At 55.4% G+C, this 18,947-nt stretch overlaps 2 protein-coding genes across 2 annotated transcripts; both read right to left on the reverse strand.

The window, feature by feature from the left end:
- Positions 1-6,364: 6,364 nt before the first annotated feature.
- SDF2L1 (stromal cell derived factor 2 like 1) lies at positions 6,365-8,452 on the reverse strand. The gene is made up of 3 exons (XM_033097195.1): positions 8,193-8,452; positions 7,692-7,888; positions 6,365-6,763 (listed from the first exon to the last, which is right to left on the reverse strand). The coding sequence occupies exons 1-3, from the start codon at positions 8,377-8,379 to the stop codon at positions 6,482-6,484; spliced, it is 666 nt and encodes a 221-aa protein (XP_032953086.1). The 5' UTR covers positions 8,380-8,452; the 3' UTR covers positions 6,365-6,481.
- A 4,217-nt stretch (positions 8,453-12,669) lies between these two features.
- Positions 12,670-16,661, reverse strand: CCDC116 (coiled-coil domain containing 116). The gene is made up of 4 exons (XM_033098428.1): positions 16,590-16,661; positions 15,302-15,859; positions 14,556-15,188; positions 12,670-13,374 (listed from the first exon to the last, which is right to left on the reverse strand). Exons 1-4 carry the CDS (start codon positions 16,659-16,661, stop codon positions 12,670-12,672), a joined length of 1,968 nt encoding a protein of 655 aa, XP_032954319.1.
- Between the last annotated feature and the right edge of the window lie 2,286 nt (positions 16,662-18,947).

Here is an 18,947-nt window from a genome sequence, read left to right on the forward strand (position 1 = left end):
CCCGTCTTCGACGGGGCGATCGCCGCTGAGTTGGCGCCCGGCTTAGGGCCCCACTGGGAACTTAGTGTCCGAACTCTTACCCTCACTCGTCGGCCCATCTCCAGCCATTTCCCATCCTGGATGCGCCCCCTCCTCATGGTCTGTAGCCTCCCAATCCTCCTTCCAGAGTTCCCCCGCCCCCGCCACGCCAGACAACGCCCCAAGGATTTCATTATGGCCGGAACTTTTCCATCACGGAGTTTTCCTCTCCTTACCCTCCAGCATCAAACCCACTCCTCTCTAGCTTCTGTCTTCTCTTGTCACCTTCATAACCATTTCCTTGCTCTATACTCGCTGTTGCCTCTTCACCGTCACCTCCACCCCCAACTTGTGCGTTTCAGAAGGCCCCTTCTCCACCATACCATCTTGGAAGTTCCTACCCCAGAGCTGACTTAACCTCTGACCTGCGTTGCATCTCAGGCTCAGACCTCCCTTGAGCTCCAGACCCACATCCAGGATCCACTGGGGACGTTTCTTGGGCATCTCACGCTGAACACATCCAGATTGGCACACAGCTTCTTTCCCCTTCTCCTACTTGGTCAAGTGGCTGACACCACCACCCACCCAGCCACTAACGCGGTGGGTGCACCCTGGACTGCTGCCTCCCTGTTCCCTTCACCTTCCAAAATCAGCCCTGAGATCCATGGAGTGCACCTGAGAAGTATAATGAGGTTTTTTTCACCTCCCACCGCCCAACAACCAGCCCTCTAGCCCCATCACAGAAGGTGGCACTCACTTCATCCTGCTTTGGGGACAACCAATTAAGAACTGGCCTGTATATTTGCCTAGTGGTGCAGGCAGATACACCTGGGTTCAAATATACATTCTGCTTCCTGACCTCATGTAACTTACAAAATGAGACTTTAGAACACATAGTATGTGCCTTTTTATAAACAGGAGAAACATCCTCTGAGGGGTCAAGCAGACCCATGATTAACCCCCACCGCCCCCCCCCATTATGTTATGCTAATATTACTTCACACTTTCTGTATGTTTATTTGTATTTTTAAAAAGCATAATGGGCCCCTCTGTGCCAAGCACTGCCAAGAGATTAAAAAACGACATGGTCTCTATCCTCAGGGGTTCCTGATCTAATGAGGACTTCAGCCACAGGGAGAAAATTTCTATCTAACAGGCTCTGCTGGAGGGACATTGGATGCTGTGGATCCCAGAAAAGTCTTCCCCTAGGAGGGAACATTTGAGCAGTCCTGAGTCCACAGCTACATTGGTAGGTGGGGGTGTCTCTGGCCAGTGGGTACAGAATCTGCTCAGAAATAAGGTGACCACCTCCAGCCATGGCACCTGGAACTCAGGGGAAGAGAGGACAGGCCTGAGTCAAGTGGCCTTGGGATGGAGGAACCTCAAGGGGTCAGGCCTAGGAGGCAGGGGAGCATGTATCATTGCCCCTTATCCTCCCCATGGACGCCAGGGCTTCTACTCCCAGGGTGGGGGTGAAACTGGTATCCCAATGTGCTAAACCAGGGGTCAGGGGTACTCCCAAAAGCCCATCTGGAACCTGGGCCTCCTCATAAGGAGACAGGCTTGAATGACTCTCACTGGGCACATAAAAACCTTGGGCATTGTGTCACGTCCTGATGGTGGATGTAGCATCCCTGCCAGTATGCCTGGGGCCAGGCTCCTTGGCAGTTCAGCTCTCATCCCCCCAATTCCAGCTTAGGGTGAGCATGCCAGGCACCTCACAGTCCCTCTTGCAGGCTCAGGGCAGCATATCTCCCTGTAAGAGAACAAGATGGTGTAGTTGGTGGGCATCACCTGCGGGCCTTATATCCCAAGACCCCCCCCCAACACACCCCCCCCAGATAATGCTGCTCTTTGTGAGAACCCAGGAGAACATTCTCTCCAGAGCCTGGTTCTCAACAAAGCCTTCAAGGAGGGCTGGGTCCAGTTCACTTCCACATGGTCAAGGGTGAGCTGTGTCTGAGCCAGGCCCAGACAGACCCTCCATGCAAAGCAGTGGGCCTCTATTTTTCCATAAGGCCCTGACCAAACCTGGAGTTCACAGGCTTACCCAAGGTGCTAGCATGAAAGATCCTCTTCAAACCAGACCTCTGAATCCAGGGCCTCTGCCCTTGCACCTGTCCAGCCATGACTCAGATGGAGAGCTTGTGAGGCAATCTCCCAGCTCTGCACTCATCTAATCCTCTGATAGAGGGTCCAGCTCAGCTCCGGACCTGTGCCTAACTGCTGGGAAGTGGATTGAGGCAGCAAAACTCCCTCTCCCCAGGCGCTGTGGGTGGTGGGCTGGACCTGACCGATGCCCTTTCATCATTGCACTGCCTCCCAGCGGCCCACAGTAGTGCAACAGGGAAAGAGTGTCGGGCAGGCCTGCCAGCGCCTCTCCCGGTGGTCGGTGGGGATCTGAGACCTGAAATGCAGGCCCACTGGGGCGGGGCCTCCGCCTGGGGGAAGGGTGCCCTCTGACCCCAGAGGCCCAGGCCTGGCCAGGATCTCAAGTTTCCATGGAGAAGGGAGCCAGCAGGGCAGGGGGAAGGGAAGGGCCTGCAGGCCCAAGGGGCCCAGGCTGGGAAGGAGGTGGTGGAGGTGTGGGGGAGGGGGTCCCCAAGGCTGGTCCCAGATGCTTTGACAATATCATTGCACTGCTTCTCAGAGCAAAGTAGTGCAACCTCGTCAGAGCACCTGCGGCCAGCAGGGGGGACCCCACCTCCCCCAGTACACGCAGCACGGGAACCTCAACCTTGGGTGGGTGGGGCTAGAGGCCCTGTCCTGGACATCAAGGCCAAGAGGGGGAATTTTAGCGGGGCTGCAGTCCTCGAGGTCCTCAGGACCCTAGGGCATCCGGACCTTCCTCAGCACGCTCCAGATTGCGGTGGAGAGACCCCAGACTGAGGGGTAGCTCCAACCCCGGTGCGGGAGCGGACGGGGGAGGGGGCGCACACACAAAGGAGAGGGGCCCGCGCTCCACTGCAATCCGAAGCCCACAGGCGCCCGGAGCGGGGGTGGGTACAGCTCGAGGACATTGCGCCCTCACCCGGCCCGCGGCTCCGGGAGAAGGGTGGTCCCACTCGGGACGACGCAACCCTGCGGGCTCAGGCCCCCATCCCTGGCCCCCAACTTGCGCTCCGCGTTCTGTCTCAACAGATTCACTGCCCCGCGGCCCAGAGCGGCTCAGAAGAACAGGGGTGGTGGGGGATTCCTGCCCTTCTGAAGTCTCCTACCCAGAGAGGCGCCCGGAGTCCGGGCTGCGCGGCTCCACACAGTCCGGCCAGGAAGAGCCGCCCTGCTCGCGCCAGCCACCTCGGACCCTGCTACTCACGCGGCGGGACACCCTTTCCGCCCTGGACCGGGGAATGATGCAGAAAGTTAGCGGGAGAGAGGTCCCGTAGTCGTCCACCCGCGTCGTCTCCACCAAAACGATCCCGCACCTCGTGGCGCCGTCTCGTCCCCGGGCTCCATCTTTAACCCTCTGACAGTCGGCGGGGTCGGACCCCCGGCTTTTTAGCATAATGCCGCGCTCATTGGCCGGCGCCGGCGCGGGGCTTCGCCTCCCGCACGCCTATTGGCTGAGAACGGAGCTATTTCAAAATAGCCTCCCTGCCGGGATTGGTCCGGCGCGGACCGAGTCTCGGGCTCCGTGGTTTTAACAATGAGTTTTACAGACACTTTCTCCCCATTCATAACTTATCAAAAGGAACTTTGCCCGCCTTTTCTCAGCTCCAGCGTCCGCGAGTTTTCTACCGGCGCGGACGAGAGCACTTGGAAGTCCGGTGGGGGGCGCCGGCGGCGCAGCTGAGCCCTCAGGGGAGGGGGCTGCGACCCTTGGGAAATACCCGAACTCGCGCCGTTCAACCCTGAGGTGGAGCAGGGCCCCAAGCTGCTTCATTTTGCATGCTGATATTGCTCCCTGTGCCTCCCAGATTGAATATTCGGCTGTAGTGGGCTTCCTGGCTTTGGTGGTCCACTCTCCCCCCCCACCACACGCACACCCTGCGCCCAGCTTGACTCGAGTGGGCTTTGCCGGAAGCCACCCGGGCAGGCCTGGGCTGCGGAGACCGGGTCCTGGAGCCGGTGGAGCCTTGTGGGAGGTACGGGAAAAGGGTTGTCGGCTTGGGTCCCTGAGGATTTCGATCCACTTTGTGGATAAGCATTCATTAAGTGCCGCTCCTGGGTTGATGACTTGGAAGGATATTTACCGCCTGGCCCTCACATAGCTGCATGTGTGTGTGTGTGAGTGTGTGTGTGGGGGGAGGGAATGTCTTAAGCTACTGTGCATCTGGGCACCCTCCTGTATTATTCTCTAAACTCGACGGCTGAGAGCAAATGTTTTTGAGGCAGGCAAATCTGGGTTTGAATCTTTACAAACCTCGGTGCCTCCTCTGCAAAATTAAGAAAATAATTGAACCTACTTTATAGGTTCAACTATTTGGTGCTGGGCATGCCATGGACCTCAAGCTGCCCACGGATAGCGCTCCCATACTGCTCACCGGTGAACCTACTTCGCTGCCAGGAGCAAAGGAGACGCTGTGTAAATCGTTGGTCCAGAGCCTGGCATTTAGTGTTCAATAAATGAAAGCTCTGCTGCTGCTGCTGCTGCTGCAGTTTTAATTTTTGGTCTTGTCCTGCAATCGGAATCGTTTTACCTGCTCCCACCTGGGTTTCCCAAGGATTCGTACATGCTCTGCAGTTTGAGTCTGCTCTTAACACTCAGTATTTATGTGTGTGGTGGTAGTGAGGTAATAGGCAGCGGCAAAAGGGACTCACAGCCGAGAGGGGCCAGGGATGGACCAGAGTATCCCCTTGGATCTGCAGAGTGTGGTCCACACTGTTGGTGCCCTGCCCACAGCCCTTTGGCACTCACCTCTATGGAAAGGATGCTCACTGCCAGCACCTGTGGTTCTGCCTGAGGGCTCCCCCACCTCGGTCCCCCCCCCGCTCCTCCCCCCAAAATGGCTGTGGAATAGTCCTCAATCACACTTCCCAATGTACAGGGCAAGTGGGAAGTGTTATAGAGTATTTACCCCACCTGTCCAGGAGCCCTCAGCCAATGAGGGCAGATACTTGGGTTGGATAATACACCCCACTTCCTTGCCCCTTGGTTGGCATAACTTTGATGCATGCTCTACACTGGGTCCCAAAACTCCTCAGTGGGATTAAGCTCCAGTTGCCCACAGGGGTAACTTGCTCAAACAATGCAAACTTCACCAGCTGCCTTGCTTTCTCTCAGTCTCCAGTTTTCTGCCCCAGTGTTTTCTGGGATCGCATCCTGACAATCCACTTGCACTCCAATCCTGTCTAAAGTCAGGTGAGTGACGGGAGAGGAGTGTAGACTTGTAGACAATGCTCAAGAGGTTTGGCAATGGAGGGGTCAGGAAAGGGTCTGTGAACAAAGCAGGAGCTCATGAGGGAGAGGATGGGGAGTAATGGGCCTACATAGGATCTGCCTCCTCTCAGGCCTCACAACTGGCTGCAGCTTTTCTCCCGCGCCCATAAAGCCAATTGATTTCTCAAATGTAAGATGCTCTGCCCACACTCCTCCAAAGCCCCTTCCAACCAGTTGCTGCCCCCAGCCTCTCTCTTAAACTCTGACACAACCCCCCCTGGGTGAAGTTAGCAAATCCAAGAAGCCTGTAATCTCTGCTATAACCTCTAGAGGTCACCCACACAACAGCAGAGCTGTTACTTTTATTAGGGCTCTCCTATTTATTGTTCCTGCCTTTAAGTTGTAATGCTGTGCCTACCCAAATTGTGCCTCTTCATCCAGGAAGTTTTCTCAGATCTCTGCAGGTAGCAGTTCTTTGCGTTTACCTTCCCTTGCGATATATTTTGACGTTTTGTTTTCCCTTCGGGACCTTGAAAGGTCAAAGTGGGGGCCTGAGATGCCACATGCCTGGACAGGCTGGGGTGCATGGGGTGCCATTTGTGCCAAAAGTGAGGGAACATGTGATGCTAAGTTCCAGCAGACAGGCAGAGTCCCAGCCTGGTGCTTGCTTAAAGACAAGTGTCAAGACTGCTACAACTGCTAGGGTTGGGGTGCCAGGAGAATGAAGGGGCCTCACCTCAAGGGATGAGAGGTCTGGGGCTCCCACTCATCCTGCTGAAGCTCCGGCCCCAGCCCTTAATAAAAAGTTTCCTGAAGCTCAGGGGTTAGGGAACAGGGATCAATTGACATCAGACCATCTAAGAGTGATAGGGCAGTATTGGAGTGCATGGAAAAGCATCAAAAAGGTTTGGACGGGTTCAGCTGTCAAGGCTGTGCAGGAGACATCGGTTTTGCACTGAGGAAGTGATAGTGAACTGAGCCCGGGAAGCTGGCACCTCCTGATCACCTCCAGGCTCACACCAAAACAATCATAGACCAATATTCTTTAATTAACAAAGGCACTTGAGAACCCCTACAAACCCAAAGTCTCCACCAAGAGTGGCCCTGCAGATGCCCCACCCTCCGTCCACCGATCCACGGCTCTCAGAGTTCATCATGACCTGCAGAGGGATCCACACTGGGCTTGATGAAGATGCCTTCCATGGCCTTCCACGTGTTGTGTGTATTGGCGCTGGGCATGCCATGGACCTCAAGCTGCCCACGGATGGGGCTCCCATACTGCTCACCGGTGACTGACAGGAACACAGAAGTGCCCATGTGCTGGAAGCGCACAGCAGCCTGCCGCTCCCAGTGCTGCCCTGAGCAGCGCACCATCCACAGGTCAAGGTCGTCACCCTCACCGTCTTCCCCAAAGGCACTCACCTCCTATAGGTGCAGAGGGTGGTGGGGACAATAGTCACCTCAGAGGGCACACTGAATCCTCTGTGGTCACTTGCCTGGCAGCAGCACTGACACCTAGGGCATTGGGCCTCAGGTCCTTCCCTGTACCTCTCTGAACATCAGCTTTCACAGCTGCAAAATGGGACACCACAACCCCCAACCCCAGCACCTAGTAGGGCCTCTCCAACACAGGCTCTTCAAACACATGCACACCCCATCCCATCTGTCTGGGTGGTGACCACTTGGCCCCACAGAGCCAAGGACTCTTTGCTCTTTCCATGTTCACTGTCATAACTCCTCTGACCTTCAACAAAGTCTAACCCCTGAGGGGGACAGTCAAAGTCTCTATTTAGCTCACACTTTTTCTTCTAACAACCCTCCAAAAGCACCCTCTGTTGTAACCCGCTCCCCCCCTAACCTTCCACCCTTCCTCCCCCACACCCCCTACCCAGTTTCAGTGAACTCCATGCACAAGGTCTTTCATGCACAATCTCTTCCCCAGGTCTGGAAAAATGCTCTTCTCCTCTCTATGGCCTAGAGGACTCCTACTCATCCTTCCAGACCCAGCCTGAGTTCCTCCTCCCCTGCGGGGTTTCCTGTTCCCTACCCCAAAGGTCATGCGGATGCCCCTCTTGGGTCCAACTCTCCCCCAAGGAGTGGAGCCATCCAGTAGGATAAGCTCACTCTTCCTTGTTCAGCTCCCTGCTGGGCTGAGAACTCAAGAAAGCAGGACCCTAGCCGAGTCGCCTCTGTGTCCCTAGAGGGGGCGCTCAGTAAACATTTATGAATTGAAATTCCTATTGCACAGAGGAAGCTAAGGCTCAGAACAGGTGAGAGGAAGAGTCAAGGCTCGGTCGCCAGCTTTAGCACACACACACACCAGAAGCCTCTCGGGCTGTGGGAGGGAGCTCACCTGGTTGTTAGACAGCGGCGACGGGAAGTGGTGTGTGTGCAGGTTCTTACCGGTGAGCACGTGCGTCAGCCTCACCGCCTGCCCGCAACGCACCGGGGACCCGCGTGGGCACCCGCCCTTAGAGTCGCCGCGGATCCGCCAGTAGCTATTGGCGTCGTCAGATGCCTCCACGCCGGTCACCGACTGCTGGCCGCTGCCTGAGGTGCGACACCCCACCCCGGCGTCGCCGTCAATCCCGGAACTCGTTACCCTCGGCCGGGACACCCTCAACACTGGGACCCCAACGGCTCACACCACAGCCCCCATCCCTGGCCTCCTGCTGAACTCCAAGTCTTTCGGCCCGTAGCTCCCGGACTACCCTCCTTGCCCCCCTCGAACCGCCGGTATTTTTCCCCCTCGGTCCTCCAACAACTCCAGCCAGATAACCCCCAGACTCCTGGCCCGCAGACCCTCACGATCGCCCCGTCCTCTGGCGATGCCCCAGTCCCGGGCCCCGCGCACCGGATCCGTATTTGATGTCGTGCGAGTGCAGCCGCACCCTGTGCTGCGTGTTGAACAGCTTCAGCACCGACCCGCAGGTCACGAGCCCAGCGCCACTTTTGGTGGCACCGCTGCCCGGCGCCAACAGGCCCAGCAGTAGCCCCAGCAGTGCCGCTCCAGCAGCTACGCCGCGACCCGCGCTCCACATCGCCCCAGCCGGGCTCCGCCAGCTCCGGCCCTTGGGCCGCTTCCGTCTCCGCCGCGGGCCAATCGGTCTCTGACCCAGCCCGCCGTAGCAGCCAGTTGCCGGCCTGCTCTGCTCTCCACCTGCCCTACCATTGGGTCAGCGTGGAGAGGCCCCGCCCCCAGATTTCGAGAGCGGCGGCTGGGAGGGGGGGCAGGAGACACGAGGAGCGTTTTGATTGGTCCACGCTTCCAAGGACTCACCAATGAATACCAAAGGAAGGCTGATGCGGCGCCAAGCTGTAGGAGAGCCGCCTGGGAGCCATGGTAAGCGAGGATACCCCACCCAGCGGCCGCTGAGCTCCTGTTCACCAAGCTCCTTCATCATAGATCCCCGAGCCCTCGATCATGGTCTCTCCCCTCCGACCCTAGATCCGCATCTGCACGGTTTTGAGGTTGCTCGACCACTAGAGTTTGTGGTCACAAAGTCGACAGATCTCAGATACTGAACCACCTGGTCCTTCAGTTCCTGGACCCCGGGATTAACTAATCCCCTAGTCACTCGGTCATTGCCTCCTCTCTGACATTGGGTCACTTCAGTCCCTGACCCTAGGGTTTTTAAATTCCCGCGGCCACTCACTGACTTCTTCCATGGCACTATGGCCATTGGGCAGCAGATGGCAGCAGGGAGCTGTGTTGTTGAGGATACTAGCTTGTTCTCACAAGGAAGCCCCAAAGCTGTTTTAGGAAACAGCCCTGCCTGGGAGACCAAGTGATTGTATGAAACAAGACTGGGTGACTGTGTTCCCCACCATTCTGACATGTGCAGGTTCCAGTCTCACTGCCTTCTCAGAGGGCTGTCAGCTAAGTCTTCAAGGGTGGGAAACTTACACCACTGCTTATTTATTCATTCGTGGAACATTCTTATGTTGACTTCACTCCAAGCCCTATGCTGGGGCCAAATGGGAACTGGCTCTGGGCTACATTACTCAATAGGCTGACTACCCATGCACTTGAGGCAGTAACAAAGCAGGGAGAAAAGTTCACATTTAATTAACTCATCCAGAATTTTACATTCAGAAAATCCTGAGTTAGTCATTTTAATTACAGCAACATGTTATTTTGGGGTTTTCATGTTTAATGTTGTTTTTATTTTTCATTACATAAAGTCACCTTGATCTTTCCAGCACTTAGAGTGTCTAAATTGCTAAAGATTTGCCTTGAATTTGGCAGACCCTACACTTGAGGGGCCTCCAATTCAGGTTGGAGGGGTTAGAGTTATAATCTGGGAAGCAATGGACTTGTCCTGTTGGACATACTAACAAACATCTCAAACTTAGTATATCTAAAGCAGAATTTCTGATCTCCTCCCTCAAACTGCTCCTTTCCCAGTCACCAGCTGCTTAAGTCCAAAACTTGGGATTCATCTTTGATTCCTCTCTTTACTCCTCACATATAATCTAACATGCCTTGATGGCTCTGACTCCAAAACAAATTGTGAGGCTTCTCTCCTGTGTCCCCCATAACCACCCTAATTGAAACCACCCCATCTCCCCTCCAGATATCTACCACCACTTCCTAACATATTTCCCTGCTTCTGATACTTGGGCCTCTCCAAGACATTTTCTGCACAGGAAAGTGACTTATGCCTTAAAAAGCATAAATCAGATCATGGCAGGCACCTGCTGAAAGTCACCAATACCTTCCCACTGCACATAGGACCACAGGAAGGTGAAGACAATGCATGTAGTCTCCTTGACAGGCAAAGAAAGGATTCCTAGACCCCAAAACTGGAGTAGGGGAAGCCAACGTTGCTCTTCCTCAATTCTCTCTGGGCCTCATGGTTTCTCCTAGCTGTTCCTTTTTCCTGCCTCCCCTACAGAACACCTTCCCCAGCTCATCCTATAGGCAGAGGGAGGGAAGGGTAGCTAGGTTCTGAATATGGCCACTAACAATTCCTCCCATCCTGGTCAGCGCAAGCTGCTTTTCTCATCAAGACATGGAGTCCATTTCTCCTCCCCTTGAATCGGGGCAGGCATTGTAATTCATTTGACCAAGAGAACACTGCTGAAGTGCTATTTTGGGACTTCTGTCTGGGCACAGGCTGCAAGACCAGCAGTGGTTCTTGCTTCCTCCCTCTCGGAAGCCAGCGGCTGCACACTGCACCATGCTGTAAGGAAGTGCAAATTAGACAAATGAATGGTCAGGACCATGTGGAAAGAGACCCTGGAGAAGGAGAAGCCATGTGGAATGTTCTAGCCTCAACCCAGCCCCCAGCTGAAAGCAGCCACATGAGCCACTCTGCCTATACCTCTGCCAGTTGTCAAATCCCAACGTCATGACAAATGGTTTGAAGCCACTTAAGTATCAGAGTGGTTTCCCCCACAGCATCAGATGCCTGAAACAGGAGCTAAGATCAGATGTCTCTAATACCATGTACCAGAGGTTCCCAAAGGGGCTGCTCCCTCTCTAGGGACAGTTCCTAGACATGTGCCTTTGAGGCTGGGGTGGGGATATGTTCAATTCTCCTTTGAGGACTTGGCGATGGGACCTGGGAAGCTGGTGGGTATCACAGCAGCTGCTCTCTCAGAGCCTTTGGGCTCCCCTTGTTGGCTGCTTTCTGCCATTAGAATTTCTTGCCTCTCTAAAGAGGGGTGGAAGATGGCTGCTTCACACCATCCATGCTTGTCTTCAGCCGTCAGTGCAAACTGAACCAGCATCTCTCAGTGCATCCCCATTGCACACTCCTGGGAAAGAACTTGGTGGACTGTTGGATTAGGGTGCACCACTAGGGCCGAGCAACTGTGGCCAAATGGTATGGCAACAAGGTATGAAAATGGCTGTTGTCACCCTACACTGCAGTGGTGATGGCAGTGGATGTCCTCAGTGAATGGGTCTTTATGAGCTGAGCATGTGCCTTACAAGATTCTTGGGGTGGCCAGTTAGCTCAGTTGGTTAGAGCGCGGTGTTCTTAACAAGGTCGCCGGTTCAATCCCAACATGGGCCATGTGAGCTGCACCCTCCACAACTAGATCAAAACAACTACTTGACTTGGAGCTGATGGGTCCTGGAAAAAAACACACTTAAAAAATAAATAAAAGTTAAAAAAAAAAAGAAAGAAAAAGGAAAAAGATTCTTGCCAAAAGAGCTCTGTGGAAAAATGCGTCCCTGTCCCCCACTCCCCCACACCTTAGGACCCTGGTCCCTCTGACTGGCAGCGGAGCAAGTCCTCCTTCCCGAATTGCAAGGTGTGGGTAGGGTGTGGAAGGTTCACCCTGCCTGGCTCCAGAGGAAGCTCTACAGTTGCTGTGTCCTCACCTGTGTGGGCCACTGAGCATGGTTGGGCTATAGGAGCAGGCCTGTCCTCTCTGTACCCAGGTGGGCTTCAGGCGGAGGCATGAGAAACCCCCCAGGCTCCCTGCAATGGCAGCCTACACAATGAGGCACTGTGGAGAATCTTCACATGTTCTCTCAGCCATAGGAAAGGGTGGTGGGGGAAGAGGTTGAGCTGATCCCTGGATGAAGATGCCTGAACAGGGGAGCAAACAGGCTACCCGAGGAAGGCAGAGGGAAGAAGGGTGCTGAGCGGGTGGCACAGAAAGGCCAGAAGCCCCAGGAGAACACTGAAGAAGAGACCCACCATGCCCACAGACCCTTCTAGAGAGGGCTCAGGGCCACTGCAGAAGGAGTAGTCACGTGGCCAGCCTGAGGCAGCCAATCCATAGCTTGGCCGACCAGCAGCCCCCATGTGACCTGGCATGGAACCTCCAGATTCAGGAGTTGGAGATGAAAAATACAAACTAGGAAGACAGGTGGCCATGGGAGCCACAGCAGAAGGTGGTTCTTCAGTCGGAACGTGAGGGTGTGGCAGGCCAAAGAGAAGAGGAAGCTGCCCTGGAAGCTTCCTGCCCTCTGGAAGCAGGAGTCATGATGGACAAAGGCCATGACAGAGGGGGACCATGAGCCCCGAGAGGCTTGAAGATCCAGGAAGATGCAGACTGGAGTGGAGAAGAGCCACAAGCCAGGGACTTGTGTTCAACACAGCATCTGAGTTCACGGAGGTCAGAGCACTGCCAGCTGTCATGAAGGCCGGCTGTGGCCGGCCTGGCCCGCTGGAGTTGGCACTCAAGGGCAGGTGCATGGAAGGGAGGCTGAAATTACCAGACAAAAAAACTGCTTTATTTCTCCTGTTGGCTTCCCTGAGAGGCTGAGCAGAGCTCCTCATGGGTAGCTAGCCCATTCTGACCTCTGCTCAGGGCAGGGGCTGGCTGGGTGGGCCAGGAGGAGGAAGAGGGAATCCAGTGCTCAATGTGGCTTAGGGGACCTCATTGGGGCCTCCAGGGCTGTGTGCCGAGTGGTCTCCCCTTGAGGCTTGGGGGGACTCTGGATCTCTCACCCCCAAAGAAGTTGTAGTCTCTTCCTCCTCATTCTCACTGCTCGGGCTCTCGCCCATGTCCACTGCTTCCTCAGCTGTACTGTTTTCCTGAGGGGTGGACAGCTGGGGGCCCAGCGACTCAGTGTGGAGGCAGGGCTCTGCGGCCACCTCCTGATCCACGACAGTGGCTGGCTTGGGCAATGTGGAGGGGGACTCCGTGCTGTGCTGGGAGGTGCTGTGGTGGGTAGTGCCACTGTGGGAGGTAGTGCGCTTGGAGGCCTTGTGATGGGAGGCCTTCAGGGACATGGACTGAGACACTGGCCGGGATACCTGCCCGGCCCACTGGGCCTCCTCCAGCTTGTGCAGCAGGCAGCTCCAGTCAACCTTCGAGGACAGGCGGATATGGGAGCCCTTCACCTTCTTGAAGCCCAGGAAGAGGTCCATTAGTGTCTCAGTGACAGGGAAGGAGATGAAGCCCAGCTGCTTGGTGAGGTTCCTCTCAAACTTATACTTACTGACAAGCAAGGAGACAGCCTGCTCCATCAAGTAGTTGACAAGCTCCTCATACCTGGGATCGAAGAAGTGGGACACAGTGGATTCGGATGCGATGGAGGGCAGTGGCTTCTTCTTCGTGAAGATGTGACTCTGTGCAGCAGCCGGGAAGGGAAAGGGAGACATGTCATGCCCCTCCTGCTGCCCTGGGATGATGCACCTCACAGCCGGAGCATCCCCCATGTCACCCACATGGGCATCCCACCTTTCACACTTAGGGTATGGCCTCGACACATCTGCTCTGCTGTCCTGCTCAATAGCTGAGCACAGGTCCTGCATGTCAGGCAACACTCACTCTTACCACACCATCATCACGCCGACCCTACCAGTCAGGCCCAAGGCAAGGCCGGTGACTACAGTGACAATGTCAGCCAAACTCGAGTTTGGACAGTCTGAGCTCTAGCAAGCCCTCACCCGGGCCAGGGTTCAGAGGAGGGTAGCATGCCTGGGCCTTGATGGGTAAGAGGAGGGTTGGGGGCAGTGCTGGAGACCCACCAGGGTTAAGCCACCTACATCTTCTCCATACCCATCCTGGGTAACTCCCTGTCAGCAGGGTATACACAGTGAAGCCCTGTCCTAGGCAGCAGATCAGAGGATGCTAGACCCAGGATGCAGCGCCCCACTCTGGAATCAGGCTGCTGTCCACAAGGGACAGGACCCTTCCCACGTGGGAGGGTTTCCGAGATTCATGTGCAAATGTTAAAAAATACCCCAAATTAAAAATAGTCTTTATTCATCTTTGACAAAGCCTGGCAGTAGCTAGGCCAGGCTTCCTGGTCCCTCATCAGCTTGTCCCTTGCTCAGATGGTTTCCACAGTGCAGCACAAGAGACCTGAACTATGGGCACCTGCCAGTGGCAGTGGCCACTAGGATTGGTGGCTGAAGGGGCCGTTCCCCTGCAAACCTGCCCCTAAATCCCTCAGCCCTTGTCCCTTTGAGGAGCTCATCTTCGGATGCAGTGACGTGAGAGATGAGGAGAAGCTTCTTACCAAGGAGGTGAGTGGTGAAAACACAGGGAGGTGGTGGGAGGAGAGAGGGCAGGGGGAGGCATGTGGAGCTGGGACCTGGGTGAGGCGAGTCTGGCTTAAGGGCACCTCCACCTTGATCCCAGGGGCAGGCAGTATGAGGTGTAGTCTCCGCCAGGGCCGGGCCCTCTGCTTGGAGCTCAGGGCCCCAGAAGTGGACATGGGTGGTTTCTGTACTTTAGGGTCCTGGTCAGGTGCCTCCTGCCTGTAGTGGGGTGAGGGGATCTTGGGCTTTTCTGTAGGTATCACCTTGAGCCTGATTCTGGTGGCCTCTTGGTCACTAGACATGGAAGAAACATCTTCCTTTGGCTTGTCCCATCCTCTGGACTTGGTGCTCTTTCTGTGAACCATCCTGAGGCTGGAGGCAGTGGTGGGGAGCGGGTAATCATAGCGCTCCTCCCCTTGATCGGTTGTGGCCCACTTGGAGTCAGGTGTGACTTCCGAGTTCGAGTCAGAGTTCAAGTTCGGCTTTGTGGTGGGCTCCCATTCTGACGGAAAGAGAGGGCAGCCATTGTGGAGGCAGGCGCCACTGAGCTTGTCCACAGCCTGGCTGACCACTCTCTGTAGGGCAGGGAAGAGGTGGTGCTCAGCCAGGAAGTCCAGGGTGCGATGGGGCTCTCGGAGAGAACAGTATCCAGGCAGGTCGAGGGAAGCTGGCTGGCTCAGCAAGGAATTGATCTCCTTGTTGAACTCTTGCTTGAGGAAGATCAGCTCCCGCTTTCCAGGCCCCAGCTCTGACGCTTCAGGAGTGCCCAAGCTTGAGCCCAGCAGGCTTGAGAACCCCAAAAGGGGATGCTCCGGGGTCCACTGGCTGCTGGATTGGCTGCCCATTGAGTCCCACAGCAGGGAGTCCCGCTGTGAGCAGAACTGCCCCAGGCTTTTCTGTAGAGAGAGGAGGACTCTCAGAGGCATCCAGGAGCAGCCAAGCCAGGCTTGGCCCTGGCCCTGGGTTCTGGGCTAAGCTAACCACCCCAGGTGATGGCCCCAGATCTCACCCCTCTGTTCTCCAGCTGCAACAGTCGTTTGAGGCTCTTCTCCTGCAGGAGTTTGTCCTTCATGGGTGGCAGTGGGCCCAAGCCGTTGTAGCCCAGGTCGCTGTCCCGGCTATGGGAGCCGTGCCAGCCAGCTGTGAAGTTGCTATGGGAATCGGACATGGAGCTGGAACAGGATGGGTAGTTGTTGGGGTTCCCAGTGCAGAGGCTGGGCCGGACAAGGTGTCGGTGCATGGTACTGAGGCTGGGCCTGGCACGAACCCGCCGCCCTCCTGCTGGCACCTCCACTGGGTCCTGCACCTCCACCAGGGGCACCCCAGCCTCTGTCTTCATGGTGGCTATGCGCTCAGTTGCCTTATCCACCACCGTCTGTAGGCTGTCCAGCACCTGGCCCTTGACAAGGAAATCCAGGAATGTACCAAAGGGCCGAGGGTCCCTCCAGTTTCGGTGGTGCTTGTGGAGCGCTGAGCTGGGGCTGTACTTTGACGGTGGGTGTGGCATGTGGCCCAGCTTGGAGGCTTGCCTCATTTCTGGGAATGCTGGCTTCTTAGGTGGCTGCACCTGAGCAGACAGACATGTCATAGTGGGCCGGAATGTCCACACAGGAGTAGGGGTCCCTGGGGTCCTCCTAGGGCACAAGGAACTGGGTGGGGAGTGGGCAGTGGAAGGAACTGTTTTGGAGTCAGGCAGACCATAGCTCTGCCACCTTGAGGCTGTGTGATTCTGGGCACGATGGTCCCTCTTGAGGTCCAGTTTCCTCTTCTGCAAAGTGGGAATCTATTTAGCGCCCTGAAACGTCCCTGGACACATACATTTGCATGTACACAAGCCCAGGCCAGGGAGTCTAAAAGCCTGCTTCTGCCCTCTCACTGGGCATGAGTGGGTAATCACAAAATCTTTCTGAGTCCCACTTGGGCTCCTTATCTGTCTGTAGAGCAGGCCAGCCCTGCTCCACTGCACAGACCACCTGTGATCCTGAGCCCTGCACGCTCCATGGATGCTTCTATAACTTGAACCCCAGGCCCTGAGTAGACTCGATGCTCCCACTTGGGGGCCCAGTCCACCAAGCACCTCTCAGGCTACTGAAGGTCAGGTGGACACATAGAATGAAACTGAAGATGACTAGGGCCTAGCAGGGGGTCAGAAGAGTGGTCAAGGAGATAAGGACTCACTTCCAAGCCCAGAGAGAAAGTCAATAGGAAATGAGAAAGGGGGGCTGTAATTCAAGGGGCTGGAACTGGTGAAGAACACCATGTGGGCCTCAGAGTTGGGTCCTACCAGGCACACTTACCCGAGCCAGGTACGTGGTGTGGCCGGCCTCGTCATCCGCCAAGTATCCGGAGTGGTGGCGGCAGCTGGTCATGATGTGGGTGGCTCGGCCTGCTACCCGCCTCCTCTCTCTTCAGTTCTGCAGTACAGCAGTGGATTCCTCTCTGTGCCGGGCGGGGAGATGGCGTAAGGGTCTCCCCAGGCCATGAGTTCGAGTCTCCGTCCGTCTGTTGGACACTGCGTCAGTGGCCCGGGGGTACCCCATGTCCCTCACGTGTCTGGCTCTTCCTCTGCTCAGAGTCTCTTGCATACCATCTGCGTCTAGAGTCCTCAAGGGTGGGGTCCCCAAGACCGTCCGCATCCTGTCTCTGACCATCTCCGATCCTCTCTCCTCCCAGACCCATGGTGTCCATCCCTGGCCCAGAGTCCACCCGCTCACCAGAGTCCAAGCCTCGCTGGAGCCAGATAGTACCATCAGCGGCCGCTGGAGGATGAAGACACGGTGCTCTGGGGTTGCCCCAAGTCTACCGGCCAGCTCATTTGCATGCCGCGTCCTGATTGGCTTGCAACAGGCCGTTCGTTCTCTAGCTCCCCCGACACAATGGTCGGGGGAGGGGCCCACATCCGCTCCTTCCCCATTTGGTCCCGTTCAGTCCCTTACACACTCTCAGTGGGAGCCGGGGTTGGGGAATACTGCTGACCCGTGTCTCGGCCCCCACCTCCACCAGGAGGAGCCCCGAGGCTGAGACTCTGATCCTCGCTCCACATCTGCCCTGAAGGGAGCCTAAGAGACAAAGCCAGTGCCGCCTCTAGTGACACAGGCACCTTCCTGGGCTCCTCTCTGGTCACTGCGTTGTCCTGGGCCTCCTGCTCTCTGTCTTCTCCTTCCCAGTACCCTCCCCTAGCCCAGTATGGACAACCCCAGGGTCTGTCTTGAGCCCTCTCCCCTCTGAAGTCTTCCTGAGTGCAGTGGAAAGAGTCCTTGCTCTAAGTTACAGACCTAGCTCCAATTCCTAGCTCTGCTGTTTTCTGCTTGTGTGACTCAATTTCTCTGATCCTCTGCTCCTCCTCTGTAAATGGAGTTGAGCGTTCTTCCACATGGGAGTATGGAGATTAAATCGACATCCTATAAGAGCTCTGTGTATCTTTACTTCCTCTCCTTCCTTTCCCCCCTGCCTGGTAAACTCCTCATGCAGCCCCCTTCCCAGGTGTCACCTCTTTGGAGAAGACTTCACAGAAGTCTCGCCATCTCCAACAGAATGATCGCAAACCCCATCCCAGATTCTGCCACATTGTGTTGTTACTCGTCTACGGGATGGTGCTCCTTGCGGGTAGAAACTGAAGCGCTTGCCCCTAATCGCTAAGATTTCTAGTACCACTAGTAGTATTAGAATAGGAGCTCAATAAATGTCAATTTCTTTTTTTCTTTCTTTTTTTAAAAGATTTTATTGGGGAAGGGAACAGGACTTTATTGGGGAACAGTGTATTTCCAGGACTTTCTCCAAGTCAAGTTGTTGTCCTTTTAGTCTTAGTTGTGGAGGGTGCAGCTCAGCTCCAGGTCCAGTTGCCGTTGTTAGTTGTAGGGGGCACAGCCCATCATCCCTTGCGGGAATTGAGGAGTCCAACCAGCAACCTTGTGGTTGAGAGCCCACTGGCCCACGTGGGAATCAAACCAGCCACCTTTGGCGTTAGGAGCACGGAGCTCCAACCACCTGAGCCACTGGGCCGGCCCAATGTCAATTTCCTCTTTCCAATTTTCTGACACACAGGGTCTCTGGACTTTCCAGGATCAGCTTCCCAGTGGAGAAAGACGGTTGAGGTCTGACCTCATGTATGAACAAAACAGTGATTTAATGATCACATTTGAACACAAAGGTCCCAATGTCAAGAGCTTGGTGAAGGGCTCTTTGAGGCCTCCCATTCTTACAATGCCCCCACAGAAGTATTATTTGTTATTATTAAGCTTGGCTCTGTCCTCTCTGCCCCTGACCTAGGGGGCAGCCACAGCCTAGAGGACTGAAGCAGACCCAGATGCAGGCCCAGAGTTTCAGAGGCCAGTCCGAGTTCCATTACTCCTGGGATGGCCACTTTGGTCAAGAGACTTCTGTTACCCGAACCTCAGTTTCTTCATCTATAAAACAGCTTGGTAAACAGGAATGACATTACCAATGTCATAGGCTGGACACAAATACTGCACTTCCAATAGGAAAATGAAGACAGCCACATCATAATGAAAACCCTGGCTATCAACCATGTGACTATTTGTATAGTCATGGGTAGGGAAAGCTTCTCTGGACCACAGAGAAAAAAATGAGGTTATGAATATAAAAGTTAGTGTGGCACAGAGCTCAAGAGATGGAAGCAGGGGCTAAGGCTTTCT

This window comes from Rhinolophus ferrumequinum, chromosome 25 (genome assembly GCF_004115265.2).
Source record: "Rhinolophus ferrumequinum isolate MPI-CBG mRhiFer1 chromosome 25, mRhiFer1_v1.p, whole genome shotgun sequence".
Classification (NCBI taxonomy): Eukaryota; Metazoa; Chordata; class Mammalia; order Chiroptera; family Rhinolophidae; genus Rhinolophus; species Rhinolophus ferrumequinum.